The sequence below is a fragment of the Dunckerocampus dactyliophorus genome, chromosome 10 (assembly GCF_027744805.1).
Source record: "Dunckerocampus dactyliophorus isolate RoL2022-P2 chromosome 10, RoL_Ddac_1.1, whole genome shotgun sequence".
Lineage (NCBI taxonomy): Eukaryota > Metazoa > Chordata > Actinopteri > Syngnathiformes > Syngnathidae > Dunckerocampus > Dunckerocampus dactyliophorus.
The window spans coordinates 19,537,171-19,561,999 of record NC_072828.1 but is presented as its reverse complement, the minus strand read 5'-3'; the positions used below and the strand labels follow the sequence as shown (position 1 = coordinate 19,561,999).

The following is a 24,829-nucleotide window of genomic DNA, read 5'->3' as shown; positions in this document are numbered from 1 at the left end:
CATACTTCATATCATAATGCACATGTAACGCACAAAAACAAAATTTAGATTTATTAAATTTCAAACAGAAAAATAAATCAACAAATAAGTCTAATATACTTCGTAATATGGTCTACTGCCTTCTTTGTTTTGGTGCACAGCTATACTATTAAGCTATACTTCTTAATTAAGGCTGTTCTCGTATTTCCTGTATATCCTGTTCATACTTTCTGGTCAGCTGAGTAACAGTAGAGTCACACATTGTGTGTACAAATACATACATACATACATACATACATATACATATATATATATATATATATATATATATACATATATACACACACACATATATATCTATACATATATATTAGTTTATATATTAGTATATATATATATTAGTTCACGAGACGAGACGATACATGACTACATTACTTTTAAGAAAAGTACAATGAAAAAAAATATGACAATATATTGCAATCTTATCATTTTATTTCTACGTTACACTGTTCTGTGTATGCTAGTGACCCCGCCTCCACCCACCGAGACAAAGAGACTGTATGACTGACAAAAAGGCTCACTCCGTTCATGCCGTTGTTCGCCAATGCGCCAAGGTGCTGAAACCAATGCAGACTGAACCCTCTTCCTGCCTGTTTGGAGGCGGGAAAACAGACATGCATGCACACGGCAACATATTGAAACCGAGAAAATGATCAAGTTCAGTTACTGTGTGAGTAATTAGTTATTGTCTGAGACCTAGTGCCCACGAGACAGTGTTTTCTTGTCATGTTTTAATCTCAAGCTCTTGAGAGAAACCCCTAATATCAGCTCCTAAAGGGTGTATACACATTTTAGGGACACCTTGTATATGACTTGAGTAGATGACCAAAGGGCTAGGGTGTGTGTGTGTGTGTGTGTGTGTGTGTGTATGTGTGTGTATTAGGCCAGTAGGTGTCTCTGGCTACATGTCAACAAGTGAGGTAAAAAGTACGAGGCTGTGCCGTCATCAGGTACCAGCTCCAGGAACTCTGCAGGACTTGTCTCCGTGGCAACCACAACCAGTGTTTCTGTTGGAATGACAGTAAAATTGAATACTAAACCACAGTTATCAGTTACTTGTAGTTTTTTTGTGGTAGACGAATTGATTATCTTGCAACAGTATCTTTTATTTTCTCATTTCATTGACAAAGAGCTCTGTGTGATCTGTTGCTCTGGATCTATTAAGGAAAAACTGTTATTTCCAGTGAAATACACATGCAAAAGACAATCAAATCAACATTCTGCCTTAAATGAAAGGAAGTGAAGGTCACTTTAAATATCCTGATGGAATTTCGTGGTACTACACCTTTGAGAGCAGCCAACAGGATGCTGTTGTCTGTCGCAGCTCTTGTCCGGCTACACAGTTCTGGGAGCAGCTTTTGCCACCACAAGGCCTACAAAAATTAGTCAGACAGGAGAGATGAGAGAAGATTGCGCATTAGTACTCCTGAGGGGTAATTTCTGTACATGCCACATTTGCATAGCTAGACACACACGTGCACAAACAGGATCCTGCGCTAATAGGGAGGTAACAGGGTGAGGGTGCTTCACATAAACTGCACCAACCAGTGCGAGATAATAAACCATAATTTTACCCTTGACGCTAGGCCTTACACACTGAGATACACGGTGCACCTTCAGTTCATATGAAAACACAATATGATCTGAGACCATGCTGATATGGTAATCCATGCCGCAGTGATTACTGCTTGCTTGTTTTTGTTCACTTCCTGCTTTTAAATGTTACCTAAAGTGGCTTATGCACTGCTAAGCGAAGAGCAAGATAGAAGAAAAAAGATGTGTTCAAATAATAACAAATAAACAACCATTTAAAATAAATGAATAGATTGAAGATAAACACAGGAGTAAAGAACTGACAGAAACAGAATCGTCAAATGTATAAATGAATGCAGGATACAGATGAAGCAATAACTCAGTTGGACTTATAATACAATAATGATAGATGAATGAATATCAGGAGAAATTATGTCAGACATTAGCATTCTCGCCTTCTTCTTCCATGTACCTTGTGATATGTTTACAGACTTTCTTAATAATAATATACAAAACGTTTCACAGACACGCACACACAAAGAAACGCATGAAAACACTACCACCCACACACGTTCACAGCTCGCTCACAATTTACACACTTTGTACCATGTATACATGTACATGTACCATGTATGCATCCTGTAAGTGGTGATTGGCATAGGCAATAATAGCCTGCGGGCATCTGTCCAGAAGCTGTTCGATGCTGCGATCGTACTGCCCCCTTCTGGTGGCACAGAGAAGGTGCAGGCTGAAGCCCCATAATGTCTTTTCCGACATACTTTCAAACAAAGGCGTGACTGAGCCCACAGACAGGGACGGACCACAGAGGAGTGACTGCAGACAATACACGTGGTTAACAATGTAGGTATACAAGTATGAACAGCAGTGGAGTGTGTCTATAATATCACGGTATATAAAATACTTTGAAATAAATGGGCCGCAATTTTCACCTGCATTTTGTGTAACGCCTCCAGGTGGGGGGAGCTGGTCGTGTGAGGTGGACTGAGAACAGTGAGCCACGGATACAAGGCACCGTAATGAGCGCAGGAATTTATCTGAAACATACAGCACACACAATAGTATAGCGACGAGAGGAGAGAATAACAAGACTTCTAATTAAGCTTTTTGCACACAAAATCACTTCAAGCAGGTAATCATGGATGCTAGAGTAATAAAGTAGCATTTAAAGGTTTGTAGGAATGCACTTTCAAATGTCCTCAGGCATTTGTTTTTCATTTACATGAATTTATTTATAAAGGGACAATACACATTAATGAACATTTGACAGCTAAATATGTGAGACTGTAGCCAATGGATAGTTTCCATCTCCAGTCCCTCGAGTTGATTAAGCTTTTCTTTACTAAGAAATCTATTTTTAAAAAATCTGCTACTTTACCAGGTCATCAGCGCTTTTCAGTGACCTGCGTGCTGGATGTTTGTGCAGAAGCGTGTCTGAATTTGTGTGCATCAGCCGGTCTATGTAGACGGAAGACAGTCGGAACAGAAGCTCCTGTATGACAGCTTCCTGTGATGAGGCCATGAGCATCGCTTCCCAGAAATCCACCTGTAAACTGTTTTCACAACCTAGCACCTTGATATACACAGTATACACACACACACACACACACACACACACACCCACAGGAACTTATTACAAAGGCATTACCTACAATAGTCAATTGAAAGCTCCTCATCAAGCAATGAAATATAGAATATAGATTTATCATACAACCATGTAAAAAAAAAAAAGACACCATCTGAGAAGATCTCTTCTCAGAAGATCTCTTCTCTGACTTTGCATGTTATTTATAGTATAGTGTATTAAATGTATAATTTTAAACAATTAATCTCCTGTGAGACACAGACATATCAATTACCTGGTAAAACACACACCTTAAACATATAGTCCACCTGTTCAAGGTAGACTTTGTTGTTCTCATGCAGAGCCACCATGGCAGCCACGAGCAGGCCAGGCTGGGACTTGACCATCTGCTGCGTCAAGGCGGTGGGACAAATGTGGGTGTCTCCCCCATGCAGCAAAAGCCTTGGCTCCTCGATGAAGCCATATACCAACACCATCTGAAAAAATCACATCCAGCGTTAACGGTATCGTAAAATACATGTTCTACTGAGTAAAGCATCTTTAATGACAGCCATTAGTCATCTTAATTATGCATTAAAAAATTAAGTAATACATTGATAATACCACGTCATATTTTTGCTCTTAGTCGGCCAGCGCTTCACTACTCTTGCACTTCTGACATAACTCATAAGAACCTATGGTGAAGCGCCACAAACACTTTAAATGTACTAAAATGGGCCCTAAACAGCTTTGTGTATGACTTCAACTCACTGAAGCACGTTCGAACGTTAGCGCCCTCTCGGCAGCCGCCCCTAAGTCCCCAAGTGACGCACTGTATACGAAAGATCTGAGTGGTTGTCACGTGACTGTCACGTGCGTATCCTAGATAAACATATGTGAAGGAGTTAGCGATTTTCCAAAAACCTTAAAGGTCATTTTCAACCCATTTAACAAATGTAATGCTTTAATAGGGTGTCAAAATTACGATTCAATTGTTCTTAAGTCTATTTAGAGACTGAATTCATGTAAAACAAACTCTGAAAATATCGCTGTGATGTACGTACGTACGTACACATCAGGCTATGAGCCTAAAAGGAACTGTATATAACTCACTCCGAATTACATTTATTTAAACCAAAAACATACGAACACCACCGCCGGCATATGTTACCAACAGTGGATTAAAAGGACAGATTGTACAAAATCATACTGCATAAAAATTGTTGCAAATTTTTGTTTAGCCTGAATAAAAGAACTGGTGTTCATGGCTGTGTACTCACGACTCTTGGTATTCATGTACATGTCCGCAGCACATACACACGTACACATACACAGTCTAGAAGAGGCTATCGACAATTTGTAGTCATGCTGTTACAATAGGCTATACAAAGAAATGATAGCTAATGTTAGTAGCTAAACTGTGCCAAATTGCTATCATTAGCTGACAACAAACCTAAGTAGAGTGCGTGCGTGTGTTACGTTGCCGTACTCAAAAGCAGGAAGAGGCAGAATATAATCCTAGAAGTACGTTCAAAGGTTGGCGCCCTGTAGGCAGCTGGAAAAACCCGCTGTTTACAGTCACTTTAACATTGTTATGGAAATCCTGATGTGACATACAATACTGTATTTGTCACAATAGCAAAATTGGTCTGTGGAATGTCCTCAAGTACTTTTCCTTTAAGCAGAAATGGCTGTGGGTACTTATGGGTTCGTATCTTATTTTGAAGCTGTGAAAATGATGACAACACTCCACACACTCGCTTCCCTCTAACCTCAGCGTGTCTCTCCATCAGCTGTGTGTACTGTGGCAGATTGTCCAAGCGCAGCAGCATGGTTGCCATGGTGATTGTCAGTGCAACAGAAACGCCTGCGGTGTCCTCTACATGTTGCAAGATTTGGAGCGTCCGAGCGGGATTGACATTTATCATGATCGGGCTGGCGCACGCGCTGATGAGCTGTGAAGGTTCTGATTGGCTGAAAATGTCAATGAGCTCATCCGCTGCTTCCTGCAGAGACAAAGGTGCTGTGCTTAATTGTAATTGACAGGCTTTTGTTGAGTTAATAGCTGGTAAAGGTGGTTATAAAACGAGTGGATTAACTGCTACATTGTCAAGATCTATTACATGATTTGTACCTTTTCTTTTGTGGCTTCTCAGCCAACATTTATGCATGAAAAAGTGTTTGCATACCTGGCTGAGATGCTGTTCTGTCTCTTCTAAAAGGTAATGCTTCAGGTAAAACAAGAAGCCTGGGCCGTAGGAGTGTGGGCTGGTGGGCAGAGGGCGGTTCCTGGCCAAGACCTCACTGACTGACAGACCAGACATTCTGTAGTAAGGCAAAGCCAGATGACAGTGCCTGTGGCTGCCCCTGGAAAAACAGGACTAAAATAATCACTTTTGCTTAGAATTAAGAACAGTTTCAAATCCTTAAATCATTTTAAATAATCCCAGAAGGAAAACTATTTTTACACCCTGTATTTGTACATTATCAATATAAATTCTAATTTTATAGTAATATAAATACAGCATGCACCGGTCTGAATGCGTATGTGAGATACCTGCTGAAACAGTCTCCCAGCTGTGCGCAGTTCTCCCTTAGTGCCTCTTCCAGTTCTTGTCTGTCAGTCTGAACAGCAACCCGTGTCTCTGCATGGCTCTGTGGAGGGTCACCATTGCTGGGATGCTGCTGTTGTGAAGACTGAAGCAAGGAGGCACGGAGGAGGAGGTGAGCTTCACTGAGGAGATGCCAAAGACTTTGGGCCTGCAGGTTGGTCTGAGCATAATGCTGGCTGTAGTCAACCTGACACACATTAGTGATGAAAGGTGAATTCAAACACATTCAACACACTTCAATCAATAAAATAGATCAACAAACATGCAGCCAGTGTTTTTTACAGCTGTTAATAAAATACTTGTCCTACCATCTCTTGGTAGAGAGTGAGTGGAGAGACCGTTTCAACCACGTAAAGGTTCCATCCATGACCTACAGGGATGGTCTCTTTAGGAGCAGACATCGTCCACTTCTTGCTCCTAAGGACGAAGGTAACACAGACGGGAAACTGGAAGTATACTCAAAAAGAAGGAAATGTTGATCCAAGTGTCTGATTTCATCATTCCAAAGCCTAAAATGTGGACTTAAAAATGTTAAAAGCTTAGGTTCAAACCAAAATGACACCAAGTATTAGACCCGCATCATTTACAACTGTATCAAAAAGTCTCATTATACTGTAATTGGTGAATGCTTTCCTAAGATTTTACCAAAATATACCCGTCAGTATGGTACAGTGCAGTTCTAGACCACTCAATACTTGAGTCAATACTCCTGGTAGGATTGTGTCAAAATGAACAATTAGGATCAATTCATATCAACTTTGTTAAATGCAAATCTGGTAAAAAAGGTTTAGAGTTGAGTCCAAACACTAGAAGCACTAGAAGCATTCCGTTAATAAACATCTCTTCACTGATTTAGTGATAATTCTCTTGTGCAGTGAATACCAGTTTTATTATTTTGTGTGTGAGCAAATACTGAGGACACTCCAGCAGTGAGTCAAGGGTGCAGACCCTTCAAACCCAGAAGTCGACTGCACGAAACCTTCCAAACGGCCACCTCTACAGCCAACATTGTGTGAATGAATATCCTGTATGAGAGATAATTGGACTTACTTTTGATTCCAGTAAATAAAGAACTAAATAAGTGGAATAAAATTTGTTATTTCTACTTTAAGACATGCTTTCCACTAAGAATGAAATCAAGTGTATGTTTTGTATGCTATCAGTGTCATAATGCTGTGAGGGGGGAAAAAAACTACCTCCATTTGGGTCCAGTTACTTTGTAAATGTACACTACAAAGCCTATAAACTATTGAGGGCAAAGAAAACAATCAGTAAGTACAGTAGCATGATTAACTTAATAAATGGGTAATTATCTGTGTAGCCTGTATTTTGTGTGTGTCAAGGCAGGCAGGTACTGTATGTGTGCTCATGATATTGATTTTTTTTCCCTTCCTCTTATACATCCACCAAGCACAAAGCAAGAGAATGTCATGTATTGCTGCTGCATGTTGTTTGTCGGGTCGTTAACAAGACAACAAAACCATTTAATGGACTTCTATGCAACTTTGCAAAAGGGTGGCATAAGAGCCATGTCAAATGTTACTTCAGATTTGAATGAAGTGGATAAAGGAATTTATTTTCACTTTTCGCCTCGCCACTTGACTGTTGTATTGAATGACTGGGGTGGGCCACAAAATCAATCAAAAGACACGCCCTTTGTGTAACATCTGAAGTCATCCCCCTTTCACCAGGAAGTAGCCTGTTAACCAATAAACTGACTGACAAACAAACAAAAATATGGTGATCCACATTTTTTTGTTTCTCTTTTGCCATTTATTTGGTCTTGGTGGAGGTCTGTGCTTTGCAGAGTTTGGGTTTCTTATAACTACCAGTACTGGAAAAAGCATATATGTTAATAATTAATAACAAATCTGAATGAATCATAGCTCAGCAGGATATAAAGTGATCGTATGTTGGATGTATGTTATTGAACATGAATACTAATATGAATGTTGGAAAGGTGCCGCTATGATAGGGAAATAATTGTTACATTTTAGTCCAAGCTTCATTAGTCTCTGAACAAAGGGGCACACACGTAGGAGCAGTTAGGTAGGTTAAGGTTGGATTGGTGCAGCAATGAAAAGTTGTCACTTTAAGACTAAGCTGCAAAGTCAAATTGGAATATAGTATATTTTATTTATTTTTCACATTGTTAAAAAAAATATGCTTGCATTTTAAGCTATTGCAGTGCCTTTTCTAAAGTTGCAGACGATACTTGTTCTAAAAATCTAAACTTGTACAGTACCGTACCTTAACGATAGTGAAAATACGGTACCTTAACGATACACATTCGTGCAAATATAAATGCCGTAAATTCCAGAGGGCACCTGGGTATAAGCCTCACCCAGCAAATGTAAAGGGATATTATTTTTTTTTACATTTATAGGCCACATAAACTGTGTCCACGTTGTAACATGGGATATTTACACAGCAAAACACACTACAAAGCTTGCAATCCTATCTACACTCTGTGTTCCCCCATGAGCTCCAATGAGTGAGATGTGAGAAGATTATTCTTCATCGGAGTTCAACAGCTGCCGCGTTCCGTGCAGTCCAAGCAGAACCTGAGGTAATTCTACACTTGATCAAACTTACTTAAGCCAGATTAAAACATGATCACTGCGTAAGACTTCAAAGCGTGATATCATTGTTTAAACAGCAGGGTTTCAAGTGTGTGTAGTAAAAGTTGAGGAATTGGCACAAAAGCCAATCTGATGAGGAATTAAGACTCAACATTTTCCCCAACATAACAATTTTCATAAAATGTGAAAAAATGATTTTTTTTTCTCCAGCTTTTCAACATAAAACACATATAACATTTTGTGGGAGGGAAAGTTTAAGGCCACTGCAAACAGGTTTGACTCTCGTGGATGTTGGTGAATGTCACAAACCGTATTTTATGTGAAACTATGCCTCACATTTATCAGTTCATTGTTTCTTTTAAGTGGGGTTAATTCTGTGAATAATCATCGATTTAGGTCCTGGCAGAGCAGCTCAGCCTGGAAGTGACAACTAAAAGCTGTTAGAGGTGGAGGGTATGTTGGGGTAATCTTACAGGAAGGGATGTGATAGAAGGCTCTCCAGACCTGGCGTGGTGGTGGGATCAATTCCCACCGCCAGGAAAATACCAGTCAGCATGGTGTGTTCTTTCAACATGCTAAAATGTACAGCACACACACAGTAAGATATACTGTACGCATACATGCCTAAACAAAAGTCAATCAGGCGCTCTTCATTGTCATCCTGAACCCACAGGCATAGCTAATGTAACTACTGTACATTTGCCTTATAAACTGAAAAAAACTCATCTATAACTGTGCACCGATCGTTGTGTATTATGCTTTTTTAAGTGACTTACAGGCCTCGGCGCTGTGTGCTGCGTTCAGTCTCCTCTGGTGTTTCCATGTCAGCAGTTGAGAGCAGGATAACGTGACGGCCGTAAGCACATACTGAACGCAGGCCAATAAACAGCTGCATCCTGAGGGCGCAAACTTCAAGGCTGCAGGGTGGACAGGCCTGGAAACACACACATGCATTATCGCTTCATACAGCGATTCCATTGGATCTAATTTGATTGTGCAGGTGTTGTTCATTTTGAGACCATTGAGTGTAATAACCAAAGCAGTTCTTTGTTTTAATGTTACCAAGATATATACGGTATATCGGGCTCATACCCTCATGGTGGTATCGATGTAGGGGTCCTCAAACCTGGCTGCTACTGCTGCACAACGCACTGTAAAGCACTGAAGCGCACTCCTAACACACAAGCAGACACAAATAACCCCATGTGTGCAGAACTGCACTGCAGAGATTCCAGACTTTATAGGTGATGATCATATCGAAGTGCTACAGTTCAATTCACTTTCATTGCATTTCAAGTATGAGTACACGTCGATCTAACCAAAACTATTCGAGAGCAGGGGTGCTCACGCTTTTTCAGCCTGCGAGCTACTTTTAAAATGACCTCGTTGCAAAAATCTACCTCCTACTATGAATATAGAAAAATATCTATTTACTTTATTTATAAATATGAGTATTTATGTATGTTATACATGTATATCACGGGTGCAGGCATTTTTTCAGCATGCAAGTTACAAGTCAAAATGATCTACCTCTTAGTATAAAACATATAACATAAAATTGAACTGGTAAACTTTGAAACTACCATACTAAATATTGATAATTAGTATTTCACATTCACAGTTTCACCGTTTACAGGTAATCAAAGCAGTTGATATGATGCAATAATTCACAATTCATTTCAAAAAAGGCAATAAAGATAATTACACATAATTTCTCTATAGCTGTGTACATAACCTGAGTACCGGTAACACTGCGTTCATTAGGACACACGAGTTCACATATTGCCTCCAGGTACCATTTGCTATCAAACATTACAGATATACAAGAAATGAAAATGATTACGGTATGCAAAAGACAATTCAGCCAAAGTCAAGGCAACATATTAATAAAGTGATTAAAATGGATCACATTTTCCAATTAATCATGAAATACTTTAAGAAACGGAAGTGTAAAAAACACGTATTTGTACAGTGGAGTTCAGGATGCAAAGCAGAGCCATAAAACAATTCACTTTTTTTCTGCATAGCCGCTACAAGTGAGCGGATAACTTTTGTCTTTGATATCGGCTGATGTCATATGACCGGTAGCTCGTGATTGACGTAATAGGCACCCTTGGTGTAGAGTGATGAGCAGTAGACGTAGCAAAAAACTACATTCTCTCCCATTTAATGATACAACACAGTCAACCCGTCATAATCACTTTAATTACTGCGACTGTTGTTACTCCAAATTAGTGTTACTTAAATTTTACATTATCATGTGCGAAGATCAATCCATTTATGAAGTAAACAGCGATCATGTGCATTATGTAACATGCAATGTCACTTTACACTACAGACTCACTTGGTGATGACATGTAACAGGTGGTCTGTTAGCACTGCCTGCAAGACCTTCTCTGGGTACTGATAGGCTGAGAGAAGCTCAACTCCGCCTTTCAGACTGTACAGGTAACCCGCAGTGGGAAGGGAGAAGAAGCAGAACACGCAAGTTGGTTCTTCTACTGAAGACTGACCAGCTGCAGGGGAGCGATAGAAAGAGAAACAGGTTAGTAAGACATTACATGTACAGGTGGTGACAGAAGAATACACCTAACAATAGCTGTATCGATTCCAGTAACGGTGATATGAGAAGTTAGTAACATACATAGACAGCATATGGATGTGAACAGGTGGTGATTGAGAAGAGTGGGAAGCGTGATGGATCAAGGGAGAGATCCCGTCAGTCTAGGCCTATAGACTAGGCCTAGGAAGTCATGGTTGTGTCAAAGATATAACAGTAAACAAGATCTATATGTCTGAATCAACAATTTTATTAGGGCTGTTTCAAATAATAAATCACTGCTTCTAAGCATGTTGGACAACAGAACATAAACAGATTACAAAAATAACATTTTTTGACGAATACAGTGGAACTTGGGTTGTTGAAGGCCCCGGTTTTCGACTAACTTTATTGGCACAAATATGTCTCGATTTTCATGCACAGCCTCAGTTATTATGCGGCCAAACAGTGCGCCTAACAAACTAGTTGAGTACCCGACTCACGTCTCTGCAGAATGGATAGTGGTTCTTTTAGAGTTGGGACACTATAGACAGATTCCAGCCAGGGAGTGATTTAATGATCTTTATTATGTATGTGTGTGTGCGGTTTATTTGTTTATAGAACGCACACAGAGCAATGAACAACTCTGTATATTTCTCCTTCCTTCCTACCTTCAAGCATTACGCCATGCACTGACAAGGCGTTCAAGCACACTGCATATTTCTGAGTGTTAAAATCTGTGCTTTTTTTTTTTTATTGACGACGGCTACAAACAGTTACAACGTTGCCAGAACTTTGATAAGAAGGTGAGAAGCACTACTGAAGTGAAGAAAGAAGCTGTAGCAAAGTATGCAGGTAGCGTACGATACAATAGGATTGTAATGTAATGGTTCCTGAATAGGAATGGGTACCGAAAACAGTACTTTTATAGGCTCAGACCAAATTTTTGCTGGTACCGCCGAGCACCGATTCACGTAAAATCATAAGGTACCATGTTTCTGTACCAGACCAGCAGTCTCTGTGGAGTGTCATGGCCCCGCTGCTAACACCATTCAATTTACAAGAGGAAACGACAAAGCCAGAGGGAGGGGGCAATGTTTACACCAACATGGAGACAAATTAAAGCTGCAGAATCTGAAATAAGTCATATTTTGAAGTATATGGGTACAATAAAACTGGCTACTGTGCGTCATGATGATCGTACCTTGTGCTGAAGTTTACAATAAAGCTCAAATGAGCAAGTATCAAGCTCTAATCGTTCACTCTTTAAAGTTCCGTTTGCAACGGACTAGAGTACAACAGCATCCACGTGGCTCTTTCGTACCCTGCCCCCATCTCTGTGTTTGCTCTTCTTCAATAAATGTTCATTCATTCATTTAATTTGCCATTTATATGTGCTTTGCTTTGTTTTCTGCATATAAAACCATAATGTAAAAGTATAATTAAACACAATGGCAAAATAAGGGCAATTCAACTCACTTGTGAATAGTGGGTGAAGTTTGAGGGAGTGAAGGTGTGTCTCCTCCACACTGCAACCCTGAAAGTAATCTGGAGTAAAACGCCTACAGGGGAGATAATAATGTCAATTCCTCAATCTAGAAAAAATAATCCTGACAAGAACATTCTTACGAACAATGCAAACACACCTAAAGAGAACATATGAGAAGGAGGTTTGCGCTCTGTCCTCCAACCCGGTTTTCTCAATGCTGACAGGGACATCACAGTCTTTAGCTCGCTCACCGAGCAACTCCTGGTGTCTTGGAAGAAGAAGGAAGTCAGCCTGGTCCTCATCTTGGTCTTTGCACACACGCACACACACACACACACACACACACACACACACACACACACACACACACACACACTTTAGATCTGTTGAGGATGTGATCCCTGCTTGATATAGAGTGAGGGAGCAATGTTCTACCCAAAAGTGGAGAGGGATGACTGTATACATCAAAAGGAGCAATGTTGAGCACATAAATATAAATATAATTTTATTGCTGGGCATGCCCAGCCGGGAGGAGGCTCCAGCACACACCTAGGACATGCTGGAGGGATCATGTCTCACATCTGACCTGGGAAGGCCTCTGTGTCCTCTACTAACATGTACTACATATTGAATGTAACATACAGCTCTTTGCATGCATTTAATCACCATTTTTTGGTGCCTCCGACTCCCCCTTCAGGTCTTGGGCTTCAGGATTTGTATCCAGTTTCAAAACCAGCACCTCCAGGTCAGCTTGCACAGCTACATATCCTGCACACAGTGCTACCTGGAGGGATGCATGCGACATTTAAACACAGACAGGGATCTAACTAAGACATTTGAAAAACATAAATAAATTAAATCTTGTGCAAAATCATTGAAGATGTACATTGTACAATCATTCTACCTCGGAAAAACAACAGTCTAATGAAGTAACTAGGCCTAAAATGAATGATGATTGAATTCTGACCACTACTCTATGTCTCTCCTGTACCTTGCCTAATTTGGCATGCAAATGAACAGACAACAAAAATGAATTGAATAGTGATGAATCATAAACAACGTTGTAGATACCTGCTTAGGTTTAGTTCCTGGTAAATGCAAGATGACAGAGCGCTCAAAGTCCAAAAACGAGCAGTGTTGATTTGTGGTTTGGTCTGGAAACAAAAAAGAAATTTGAGAGAAGAAAGAAAGACAATAATTTTCATTTTACCAAAATCCTATTCTTCCCTCAACAGCTGACAATGAATTATTATCTTACTATGTGTTGTATCTGAGTCCAAAGAGTGTGGCGATAGAAATCGTTCCCAAAAATATTGAGGCTGAAGCTGTGCTAACCACTACTGTGAGTGCAAAACAATTTTTACACATTTGAGCATTACCTGGAATCTGACTGGAATTCGGCTGCGTGTGTGAATGGTGCTGCATGTTCTGCTTAGATTGAAATCACAAAATAAACATTCATAACAGAAGCAGAATTAGAGATAAAAGAAGCAAAAAATACCGCATACCACATTTTATATTCAAATCAATTTTGAACAATGATTAATTCCTGAAAGAAAATCTTTCATGCCTGACCTCATTATGCACTTTTGTCTTACAGCAAAGCATCGTGTCTTACATTTAAATGTACAAAATTTGCATGTTTCTGCTTTTTTCCAATCCCATAAAAAACATTGGATGGATCACAAGCAAATGAATCGTTCAAACCTTCTTACACACAAATGATTTGTTCCAAACGGAAGTTAAGGTATGAGTACTGGAGCAGTCTGTGTACTTGCCAGGTTCTGCTGGTTCTGTCTTCTCAAAGTAAACAGAACCAGAGTCTTGTCACAGCCAACCAGGAGGTCACCTGTGACTGAGCAACATGCAACAGAGATAGGACGCTCCGATAATGGAATCTCAATAATCTCCATTTGCACTCTGCCCCTCTGAGACGCCCCACGTAGCAGGTGGCCTAACAAGCGCACCCCAACACGAGCCTTTTCCTCTGCCTAAATGAAGAACATACAGCAGATATACACTAAAATGTACGGTGCAACACGTTGTACATGCACAAATTATTACTATTACATATTATCCTACAGCAAGTTGAAGAACTTTCACAAATTACTCTTACTGGGGTACTCACATCTTAAAGTCTCTTCATATTACATTTGTAAATCCTGTCAATTTTAAACACAGCTTCCCACACGGTTGTTTAAGAGATGCATGTAATGATGTAACAAGTTGCCAGTAGGGGTGGGAATCTCTCGAAAAATTTTGTATGTTCTCCCAGTGTGAACAAGTTATTGTGAGTGTGAATGGCTGTCTGTATATATGTGCCTGTGACTGACTGGTGACCAGTCAGCTGGGATAGACTCCAGCTATACGCCACCCCTGAGGGAAACACTTAGATGAATGAATCAGAGAGTATGTGACTTGGTATCATACTGTCACCTGGTAACGCCAGTTGGTGTAGGCTCTCAGGTAGGTGGCGTTGCTCTTTTCCTCAATGGTGACCAGATAGTCTCCTACCATTAAGAGAGACATGAAGAGAATTCAGTAAGTCAAATTGTTATTCTTCCTCGCTCCACAACACAAATTATCCGGAAAGTAACCAAACAATCAGCTATCTACATTATGACCCAAGGTTGAGGAAGAAAAGAGTGATGACCTATGTTGCTGTGCTGGATACTCCTCACAGTGCCCATGGTGGCAAAGCGACAGATCAGAGGGCATCCTTCCTGCACCAGATTGTAGGCTTCCACCTGAATTCAACCACAACATACTGACTGTCTTGCCTCTCATCTCATCACAAAAACCGAGGTCCCACTGTATCTCTTACAATTAATTAATTTATTATTACAATATGGCTAAAATGGCCCCCAGGCCACACTTTGGATACCATTGCTGTAAGCAATTATGCTTTTGATAGGCAAAATTCAAAATTTCAATTTCTAGCTACTTAGTTATATAATATTGTTGTGAAATGTGTCATACATAACATCTGATTATGCTTTTGATGTTATGTTTAGTCTCATGAAAAAAGATATATCACCTTGCATCCTCCAGTTGTGACCACAAACAGGGCACCGCCTCCACAGCAGACCAACCCAGGCTCCTGCTCCACCTGATAGAGAAGAGTTATACACTATTAAGGATGCTATATAACATTTAGGTTGGGTATCCTGACTAATATTGGGCAAACTCCACTGACCTGTACTATCTGCTGTGAGGCGTAAGGATGGCAGTTATATACGTGCACCATGTCTTATCAACGTCGTAAGCGCTGATGAAACAGGGGGTGGAAAGTTTTATAGACCTTTCAGTTCTGCTTTCTAGTTTCTCATTTGCAGGACACCCAGTACACTGTAAGAGAAGAGTTAAGCCACCATTCAAATATTTTCCTTCTCAAAACAATGCAAACCAGCTTTAATTTGAGGGTTGTAAGCATTCTCAGCAAAATGTGAATATCCCTACATTGCTTCATTTAATACTGAATTTACATGATTAAACACGAGATTGTGAACTAGAAAAATATGGCCCGAGGGGGCAGAGAGCAAAAGCAGTTTAACAAAAACAAACACAACAGGAATCACATCATTTGATGTCGTTTTACTGCTTGATTAGTAGAAGCTGCGCGTGCTGAACAAGACAGTGCTGTATAGTGTGTTGCTAATCGATATCACATGCTTCAGTCTTGTGAGCTGAATCGGTGGCTGTAACTGTTACCCTCAGATCATTGTCCACCTTCTCTCTGCTTACACTCGTCACACACACTAGCTCGTTTGCACAAATTCAACACAAGACGTATTTATACGACCTGCTTAGTGTTGTAACTCTCTGTTTATCCTCTCTTCCTAGTCTGAAGCTGCAGATGACCGCTTTCACACCGCAAAGCAGGAAGTTGACGTCAACCACAACAACAATGGACACGCCCCTCTGCTCCCATTGGCTCTCCTTTGTGTGTATTCGATTCGTCGTTTAGCCTTAATACATTTTCATTTCCAGCTCATCTCTTTTGGTAATTTGATTTTTCTTGTCTTTTTACAGCAGTGGGTTAAGTTCAAACAATGAGCCTTTAAACCTAAAGTGTGTCGTTTTATGCAGCATTTACTTTATTTTAAAATGAAGTAATATTATTTATAATCATTAAAATTATTTATAAATGTACCATGTCCTGTATTATATATGGCGTGGCAATGAGGATTTGCGATGCTAACTATTTCAAATTAAAGTTTCGTCATATTGTGTGCAACACCAGGGGGCGTTACTGGAGAGGGCAAGGGTTGTTTTTTTGTACATATTCATTTTTATATAGGTTGTGTTATCACTGAATATTCAGGCTAGTCAGCCTGCGGGGTCCAGGCAAATCCCAAGAACCTTTGCAGCTGCTTTATTGGACAGCTCAACCACAGCCTGCATCTTGGCTGGATGTACTTTAAGGGAGGGGTTTTTAAACTTTTGAAAACAGACCCCTTACAGGAGAGAACATTTTCCACAGACCTACCTCAGCTGACTTCAGGTGAGAGGTGTGGTACACCCTGGACTGGTGCCAATAGCACTATGGCCGGTTGGCTTTTGCATCCCTTGATGAAGTGGATGGACTCGCAACACTCCGTTTCCTTGCATCTGGATCATTTCAGCTCACCATTGTAGTGTAATAATTAGCCTTGCGTCCCATTCGAGTTGTGCGTCCCTTAGAGCAATAGTGTGGATGTTATTGTGGATTTCACCTGGATACGCAGCTATCTACTGTAAGTAATGTGTAAGTAGATAACGCCATATATGTACATTTTTGACATGTTCACATAAATATCGTAACCTAATAAATCGTAAAATCCCTTGTTTAACACTTATATTAAATGACAAAACACACTAATATGGCAATATTATGATGATGTGATGTCTCTGCTGGAGTTCACCAGTTTATTTATTTGCATCCTCCATCATGACCTCTTCAAACCTAATTTTTCAACTGTGGCCATTCTGCTCTCTCAAACTCTCCATGGTGACTTCCGATACCACACGCAAAATCCTCATTTAAATTGCATTGATATTAAACTAAATTGCATTAATTTGCACCTGTTAGCAATCATAGTAGAACACCCGGTATCAGGCCCTTAGTGTGTCCCGAGCGATTTACTTGGTGCGTCACACAAACGGCAGCAGGAGCAGTTATGCAAGCAAGTTGAGTGCAGGCTCAGTCCACCCATGTATCCAGCATTGCTATTGTGCAATGCTAGATGACAAACTATACATGGCTTTCTTAATTTTGCATAGAGATTACTCATGTTTGCTGGTCAATTCACCCCCTCAAACCTCACTCCCATCCGGGTCATGGCACCAATGTAACCCGCCCTGTTTCGCACTGCCCGCACCTGGGCTTGAACACAGGACCTTTGTAATGGGAGGCAAGGGCGCTGACCACGCGGCTAAAAGCCCAAAGTGTCGGCCGCGTGTTCAGCGCAGCTCTTGAGGCAGAGGGAGTGAGGTTTACCAACGTACACTCGCACAGCCTCACAGGCTGGCATCCGTTACAGTTGTCTACTTTGATATGTTTTCAAATATGTCAGAAGATGTTTTGCATTTTTGGTACACATCAGACTACTTCAGGTGTGTTTTGAAGTAACTGCATCGGTTTCAACTTGTGCCTTTTTGTGAGAGAAAGTGGCAATCTTGCATGACTACACATGCAGTGTGCTCACTCCGAGCATCCCGCTTGGACCATACTTTCTCTTTTAATTAAAGCTGCCTAAGACTTGATTTAGACAATGAAAATGTGTTAAATGGTGATATTGGTGTTGTTTGTTTGACTTTGTTGGTGCTTTTCTGTGAAAACAACCGGCTAGTCATCCCAGTAGTGCTTGAAAACAGCTAAAAAAAAACATTGTGGTATTGAAATACAGTATGTCACATGCTAAATGTACTCTTATATGAGCATCACCAACTATGCACATTATAAAGCAGATACAGCATTTTTCCTGCAGGCAGAAGGCAAAGTATGACAGTAAATTCAACCAGCGGACATTCTATCCCAGTACTTGAAAGCAGGATCTCTCTCTCTCTCTCTTTCTCTCTCACTCTCTTGTGATGCCTTGTGATTTGTGGATAGTAAAAGTGGATGACACCACAGCAGGGTGAAACTTTGCATTGGCTCACAGCTGTGAGCAGCAAGTGTGCGTGTAGGCTGCATGCAGCCGTCACTGGCTGTGGCTCTGCGGCGTTTTCAAGGTAGGTGTCAATATCGCTACTAATTGATTGAATATTTTTAAGGTTTTTGTCAGCATTGGGGTTTTTTCTTAAAATATGACGCCGATGACTATTTAAATCACACTGATTTCATGCCACATTAATGTTGTTGCATTGTAATAATGTAATCATCTATGTGTACAATGTAAATGTCACAATGCAGCCTTGAAATAAAACCAAGAAATTGCTGAAAAATGTAAATTAAAGTATTTCACAGGAATATTTTCATGAAGATTGAACACACTTTAATTGCTGCAAGCCGATATGTGAATGACACCCACTTGACTAGTTTTAAAAACATAAAAATCTAAACTGATTCACACGAGATGATACATTAAACTAAGTTGCAAAGCAATGTGGAAACTACAGCATGTTTGTAAAGGAAATGGCTTTAATATAAATGCAACTGGATCAAACCTTCATGCACATTCAATATTTGCAAAATGCATCTGAGCAAAGCATACTATACTGAACCTGAAATGCAGCATTTTTTTTAACCTCAAAGTCAGGATTGAAGGTTGCAATCTCTGTTTGGACATCTCTGTGTGGCATTTGCATGCTCTTGTGGTTTTCCTCCGGGTACTCCGGCTGCACATCCCAAAAATATGCATGTTGCTTAACTGGAGACTCTAAATTGTTCATAGGTGTGAATGGGCAATGTGCCCTGCAATTGGCTGGGATAGGCTCTCTCCTAACCCTAAAAGGACAAGTGGTATAGAAAATGGATGGATGGATCTACCAGTGTATAGTAAACAGCCATGATGTCTGTAAGGCAGTGGTTCTCAATTATTGTCTGTCATGCCCCCGTAGGGGTCAAAAATGTTCTCATGTCCCTCCGAATTTAAATGATGATATTTATTTATTGATCTGCACTGAAACCAGTGAAATGCAACAAAACACGAGAGCATACATCGAGAGCAGCAAAGCGTACACGCATATAATAATATTGAAAATCCCCTTGTCTCTCACGCCTCCGTGTCCCCCCAGGGGGACCCCTCCACTATTTGAGAAGCCCTGCTTTCAGGGGACATCTCGAGTCATTAATCCTCCTTCACATGGTGAAAAGAAGACATGCTGCTGTCCCACAATATACTTGTGGTTTCATTACTAAAAGGTTTCACCTGTTTTCATACTACCTGAGGTAAACATCCCCATTGCTATTTCTGATCAAACCTGATTTTATATAGGTAGGATTGTGTTCTCACCACAGTCGAGATGCAGTGCAGTATTCCTTTTGGTGTGACTTGGCTTTCTGTGTATTGTATTGTCATTTGGCTTCGATCCATCGTTGGATGAAACAGACATCAGTCATTGTAACAGCTGATTGGTTTTGATGTCACATGGTGCGTACAATTGCTGTTGTTGTTCATCCAAAGTTTTTTGGTTGTTGTATTACAGCGGAACCTCAGTTTAATGTCCGCCCCAGTTAGCATGTTTTTTGATTAATGTTGAAAATTGACACTACAATTTTGCCTTGGTTTTCATGCATTCTCTGGTTAGAGTACAATATGGCACACATCTTGTCATGATATTAATACACTGTGTGAGACCAACTGTGTCCTTCGTGTATTTTTATTTAATCACAAAACTTCGTTTTATGTTTGCATCCTATGAGCGAGCTTACAAAATGGCAACCTGTACCAGAATTGATGTCGCCTGTCTATGATGTCATCAGTGGTTGCCTCTCAAACATTTTAACATAAGCCACATTTTTATAGTTTTACAATTATAGTTTTGCATGCATTAAACAATTCTGAATGCATAAAAATGATCAATGAAAGGGAAAAGTGAACATTTAACAGGGTTTCCCCTTGGATTTTCTGAAGCTGCGGTGGTGGGCTGCATTGGACTGCTGCCGCTGTTTCGTGCCGCTGCTGCGTCTGCGATTTTTTTTTTTTATTATGACAAATAACAATTTTTATGACTTATTTATTTATTAACTTATTTATTTAACAGCAGAACATGAACCGAGAACATTGCCAAACTGTTCATTTAAAGGGATAGTTTGGATTTTTGGACATGAAGTTGTATGACACCCCCATCAGCATTATAGTACATCAACAGCGACTTACCCCCCCACTTGGTCCCCTAAGTCCAGTTCTGGTCGGATTTCGGTGATAAGGAACGTAGTTCCAGGTAGTCGCTGGGGTTACACAAGTACTGAGTTTGAGAGTAATACACAAAAATGCCTCCTTGAAAAAAAGCAGACCCCACAAAGTCTCCCGCCGTATCAATGCGCACTGTCGCACGTCGATTCTTGCGTATGTGACGAAGACGCTCGTATCTTCTTCCGCTGTGGAAGACACACGTAAAGGCAGCGTCGCTCCGTCGCAGCTGCACGTGTATTTAGTGTAACTAGTTCAATACATGCAGACAGCTTCAGACATGTTCTTAAGGCAAGCATCCTGTGGAGAGCATCATATTCCACCTTCATAAATGTTTATGGTCACATACCTCAGGCCTGTCATGAGCTCTCATTTGAGTCACTGTCATGAAGTGTCTCCTTCAAACAGTTTGCTGGAAACAGCTTGGTGCTGATGCTTTGTTTTACAGCTTAATTCACTTGGTTGGATTGTGTCAGTCTAATGTGATTGGTGAAACAGATGCCCTTGCTCTCTAAAAGGCAGCCAATAAAGGCATTAGAGAGACTGTGGAAAGGGGAGATTGTCCTCTAATACTGCCTTGGCTGTTCTAGAGTTGGTTGTCCCTGAAAGTCCATCCGTTATTTGCTCTGTTGTACTGTAGATGTTAAATAGTCAGGCTTGTTTGGATCATTCAGCAAGAGGGATGTAGATGAGTCTATTTATAGTTTTCTATGATGAAATGGATGCTGTGACAGCACTCTGGAGAAATGTGGTCATGAGAAACAGCAGAGGTCAGAATGGGAAGAGAATGGTTGGATTGGACTCAACAGGAAGAGGAACCCTCTTGGGGGAGAGCATGAATTTACTTTTATTTTTGGTAAACATATATGCAAGATGCCTTTTCTCATTGTTTTGCCCATTGCATAATTTCTGTCAGCACTTTTGGGTTTTTGGTTCCAGCGTTTGCTTTCCCTTTAAACAAGGAGTGTTAAAAACCAAGAGGTGAAATTGTTTGGTTTGGCCGGTTGGTGGCGTCCGCACTTTGACAACCAACACTGTGTGTGGGCAACCCGGAAGAAGTTGAACGTACCAAAAGTATAAAATAATTAAATATAAAATAATTATAATTGGGTAGTTGGGTGCCTTGCTCAAAGGCTATTGATGTAGGTTTGATGCAGAGGGAGGAGGATGTTTTGCTCATTTTCTCCTCCCATAAATAACTAGGGGATGTCCTATAATATCATCCGACCAATATTATCAGTGGATATTGGCATAACAATGAGATAAACCACCTTATTTTGATTGTAAATATGCATCCAGTGGCATCACAGCAAAAGAAGCATAATATGTTCATTCATTACACGAGATGAGACCTGACATTAGTTTGAGGGAAGAACTGCTGCCTATGTTACGGATGCCAGCCAGTATGTCTGTGCAAGTGTACATTAGTACATTTCACACCCCAAACCTGAGTTGACAGTGCAGTCTTTTGCTGGTTGGGAATGGAAACCAGAGGAACAGGCAATAGAACATGCTGTATCCTCAGCCATTTTAACACAGCTGCTCTATTTGTGTTCTTTGTGAAGTTCTGTTATCTTTTAACCACCGTACCTCATTCATGTCAATCTCTTTGGAATTGAATTGCAACCGCCTTAACTGCACAAAGTATCTGGAAAAAACTCAACTCAATAAAACGAAATACATCTGTGCAGCAGACTGGGCTGCTTGTTCTGACAAGGATCATCTGGCTGAAAGATGCCCAGAAAGTTGTTGGTATGTGTTTACAGTAGTAGACATCCATCTTCTATGCTGCTTATCCTCACTAGGGTCGCGAGTGTGCTGGAGCCTATTGCAGCTGCCTTCGGGCAAGAGGCGGGGTGCAGCCTCGACTTGTGGCCAGCCAATCGCAGGGCACATATAGACAAACAACCCTTCACACTCACAATTTAGAGTTGCCAATTTACCTAACATGCATATTTTTGGAATGTGGGAGGAAACCGGAGTACCCGAACATGCAACGGAGATTTGAATCCAGATCTCCTGACTGTGTGGCCAACATGCTAACCACTAGGCCACCGTGCAGCCCAGTAGTAGACATCAGGTTGTATATTAGGGGTGTAAAGAAAAAAAGGTATCAAATTATGTAAAGTGGATCACATCACAGTTGGAGTGAATCGAATCACATTATAATTGGAGTGAATCGTATTGCATTGTGTTCATATTGAATTGTATTGCTGCATTTTTATGTAAAAGTGAATGTATTGTTGCCTTGGCAGTACATTGAGATGCGTATTGTTTTGGAAATGCATGTCCCTACTCTGTCGAGTTGCTGTTCCATTAGATCAGGGGTGTCCAAACTTTTTCCAGTGAAGGCCACATGAAAAAAAATGAAAGGATGCAAGGGTCACTTTGATATTTTGTAAACCAACACATAGAGATATGCTCAGAAGCTATACAGTATGTAGCTTTTTGTTGCTAGATTACAACTCTTTTCTTAATATTTTGACTTTTGGTTCATTTTCACATTTTTGCTGTTGTTGTTGTTCTTTTTTAAGTTTCCTTGTTAAATTATATTTTTAGACTGTGCTGCGGGTCAGTATAATCACAGCAGCGGGCCACAAATGGCCCTCGGGCCGCACTTTGGACACCACTGCATAGATCATCCAAAGGTAACGAGCCACCTCATGAGGATTACAAGACATGACAAGTGCAAACTTGTTCATGCACGTGGAAATGATCCCTTTAAGAGTTAGCATTAGCTTTAGCAAACATTAGCTTACGGCTCATAGCGCTGTGGTTGTGTCTGCTGGCACAGAATTCTCCTTTAAGTGCTTTCTACATTGTGTGTGCTGCAGAGTCCATGTACTTTGTGTAAAAGGTGGGAGGAAACAGGTCACTCATTCTGCAGGATGACCTCCATGCCTCCAGTAGGTTAAACTGGAAATGGGAGCTCATAGAGTGCATAAAGTACTACATCATGACACCGCCGTACATTGGTTTGATGTGGTTGAGTGAGGGCTCCTTGAGAGCGGTTGACTTCAGTCAGGTATAAGACACTTTGGTAACAGTCAGCGACGTCGCGTATATCCGTACTTAACGTAATGGAGGCTGTGTGAGGTCACTGCACATGCTTAGAAAGTGCCTCTCTGCCTGATAATGTTCGCTGTGTCCTGTCCTTAGCACAGCACACAGCTGCACACACGTGCAGAATGAAATGACAAGTACCACCCACCCATACAAGTATGCATTGGCCCACACTGTTGAAACACAAAACGTACGGCATGGTTTGGATCTGTGACAACCAAAGTCTAATTTCCTCACCAATTTATTTGCTGACTCTATTGACGTTCAATTAATGTTATGTAACATTGTGCCATTCGTAACTGCCATGCAAGTGTAAAAAGAAGTGAACTGAGTACTCAAGACACATACTTTTTAATAGGTTTAACTCTCATAAAAGTGTATAAAGAAGTTTACTGTACATTAAAAGTTAAAAACAATGATTTGTATACCCGCTTAATAGGGGTGCCACGAGACACGAGTTGAACTTTACTTTTAAGAAAAGTACAATGAAAAAATGTAAAAATATAATATATTGCAATCTACTAATATAATTTCTCCTATGTTACACTCTTCTGTACTCTGTGTGTATGCTACTGGCCCCGCCTTCACCCACCAAGACAAAGAGACTGTATGACTGACAAAAGGGCTCACTCTGTTCTGTGCCGTTGTTCCATGGACCAAACGCGCCAGGGTGCTGAAACCAATGCACAGAGTGAACTCTCTTCTCTTCCTGCTTGTTTGGAGGCGGGAGACGAGGAAAACAGACACATGGCCATATATTGAGTCCACTTTCATTTATTGTGTGATTAATTAATTTCGTCATTATCGTCCCAGGCCTAACGCCCACGAGACAGTTTTTTTTCTGAATGAGAACTTTTTATCCCGATCTCGATCAATCAATCTCGATCTTGTGACACCTCTACCGCTTAACTTTGATGACCTTTTACAGAGGGACTTTACAGCGTGCGCTTCACATAATGATTCTTTTTGTCGACTGTCTATCTATAAATTCCTAAAATTGGTGAACCATGGTTTATTTTTAACCATTGATACTGTATATCTTCTCCTCCTTTAG

At 40.5% G+C, this 24,829-nt stretch overlaps 1 protein-coding gene across 6 annotated transcripts; it reads right to left on the bottom strand.

Moving 5' to 3' along the window:
• Positions 1–3: 3 nt before the first annotated feature.
• On the bottom strand, positions 4–16,272 carry hps3 (HPS3 biogenesis of lysosomal organelles complex 2 subunit 1). 6 transcript variants are annotated; one of them, XR_008572771.1, is made up of 25 exons: positions 16,088–16,210; positions 15,573–15,724; positions 15,414–15,485; positions 15,030–15,123; positions 14,813–14,886; positions 14,155–14,367; positions 13,756–13,807; positions 13,448–13,530; positions 13,043–13,160; positions 12,534–12,684; positions 12,367–12,449; positions 10,693–10,864; positions 9,441–9,522; positions 9,125–9,282; positions 8,822–8,923; positions 6,075–6,183; positions 5,712–5,953; positions 5,344–5,521; positions 4,927–5,160; positions 3,466–3,651; positions 2,969–3,163; positions 2,523–2,627; positions 2,200–2,296; positions 1,325–1,412; positions 4–1,046 (listed from the first exon to the last, which is right to left on the bottom strand). XR_008572771.1 is itself a non-coding variant. In XM_054790747.1 (25 exons), exons 2-25 carry the CDS (start codon positions 15,621–15,623, stop codon positions 919–921), a joined length of 3,177 nt encoding a protein of 1,058 aa, XP_054646722.1. In that variant the 5' UTR covers positions 15,624–15,724; positions 16,179–16,272; the 3' UTR covers positions 6–918. The 6 variants fall into 6 exon arrangements, 5 of the variants coding, with proteins under 5 accessions (XP_054646722.1, XP_054646720.1, XP_054646723.1 ...); XM_054790747.1 differs by having other exon boundaries at positions 6–1,046; positions 2,200–2,406; positions 16,179–16,272; XM_054790745.1 differs by having other exon boundaries at positions 6–1,046; positions 2,200–2,406.
• Positions 16,273–24,829: the final 8,557 nt, after the last annotated feature.

What these genes read in the sequence shown, in the direction of transcription:
- hps3 (XM_054790747.1), bottom strand. Translation starts at nt 15,623, where the DNA reads ATGGTGCACGTATATAACTGCCATCCTTACGCCTCACAGCAGATAGTA. An exon ending in CTTCTATCACATCCCTTCCT is followed by an intron (nt 6,184 to 8,821) that starts GTAAGATTACCC and finishes CTTCGTCCTTAG; the next exon opens with GAGCAAGAAGTGGACGATGT. An exon ending in TGATGGAGAGACACGCTGAG is followed by an intron (nt 3,652 to 4,926) that starts GTTAGAGGGAAG and finishes TGATTTTTTCAG; the next exon opens with ATGGTGTTGGTATATGGCTT.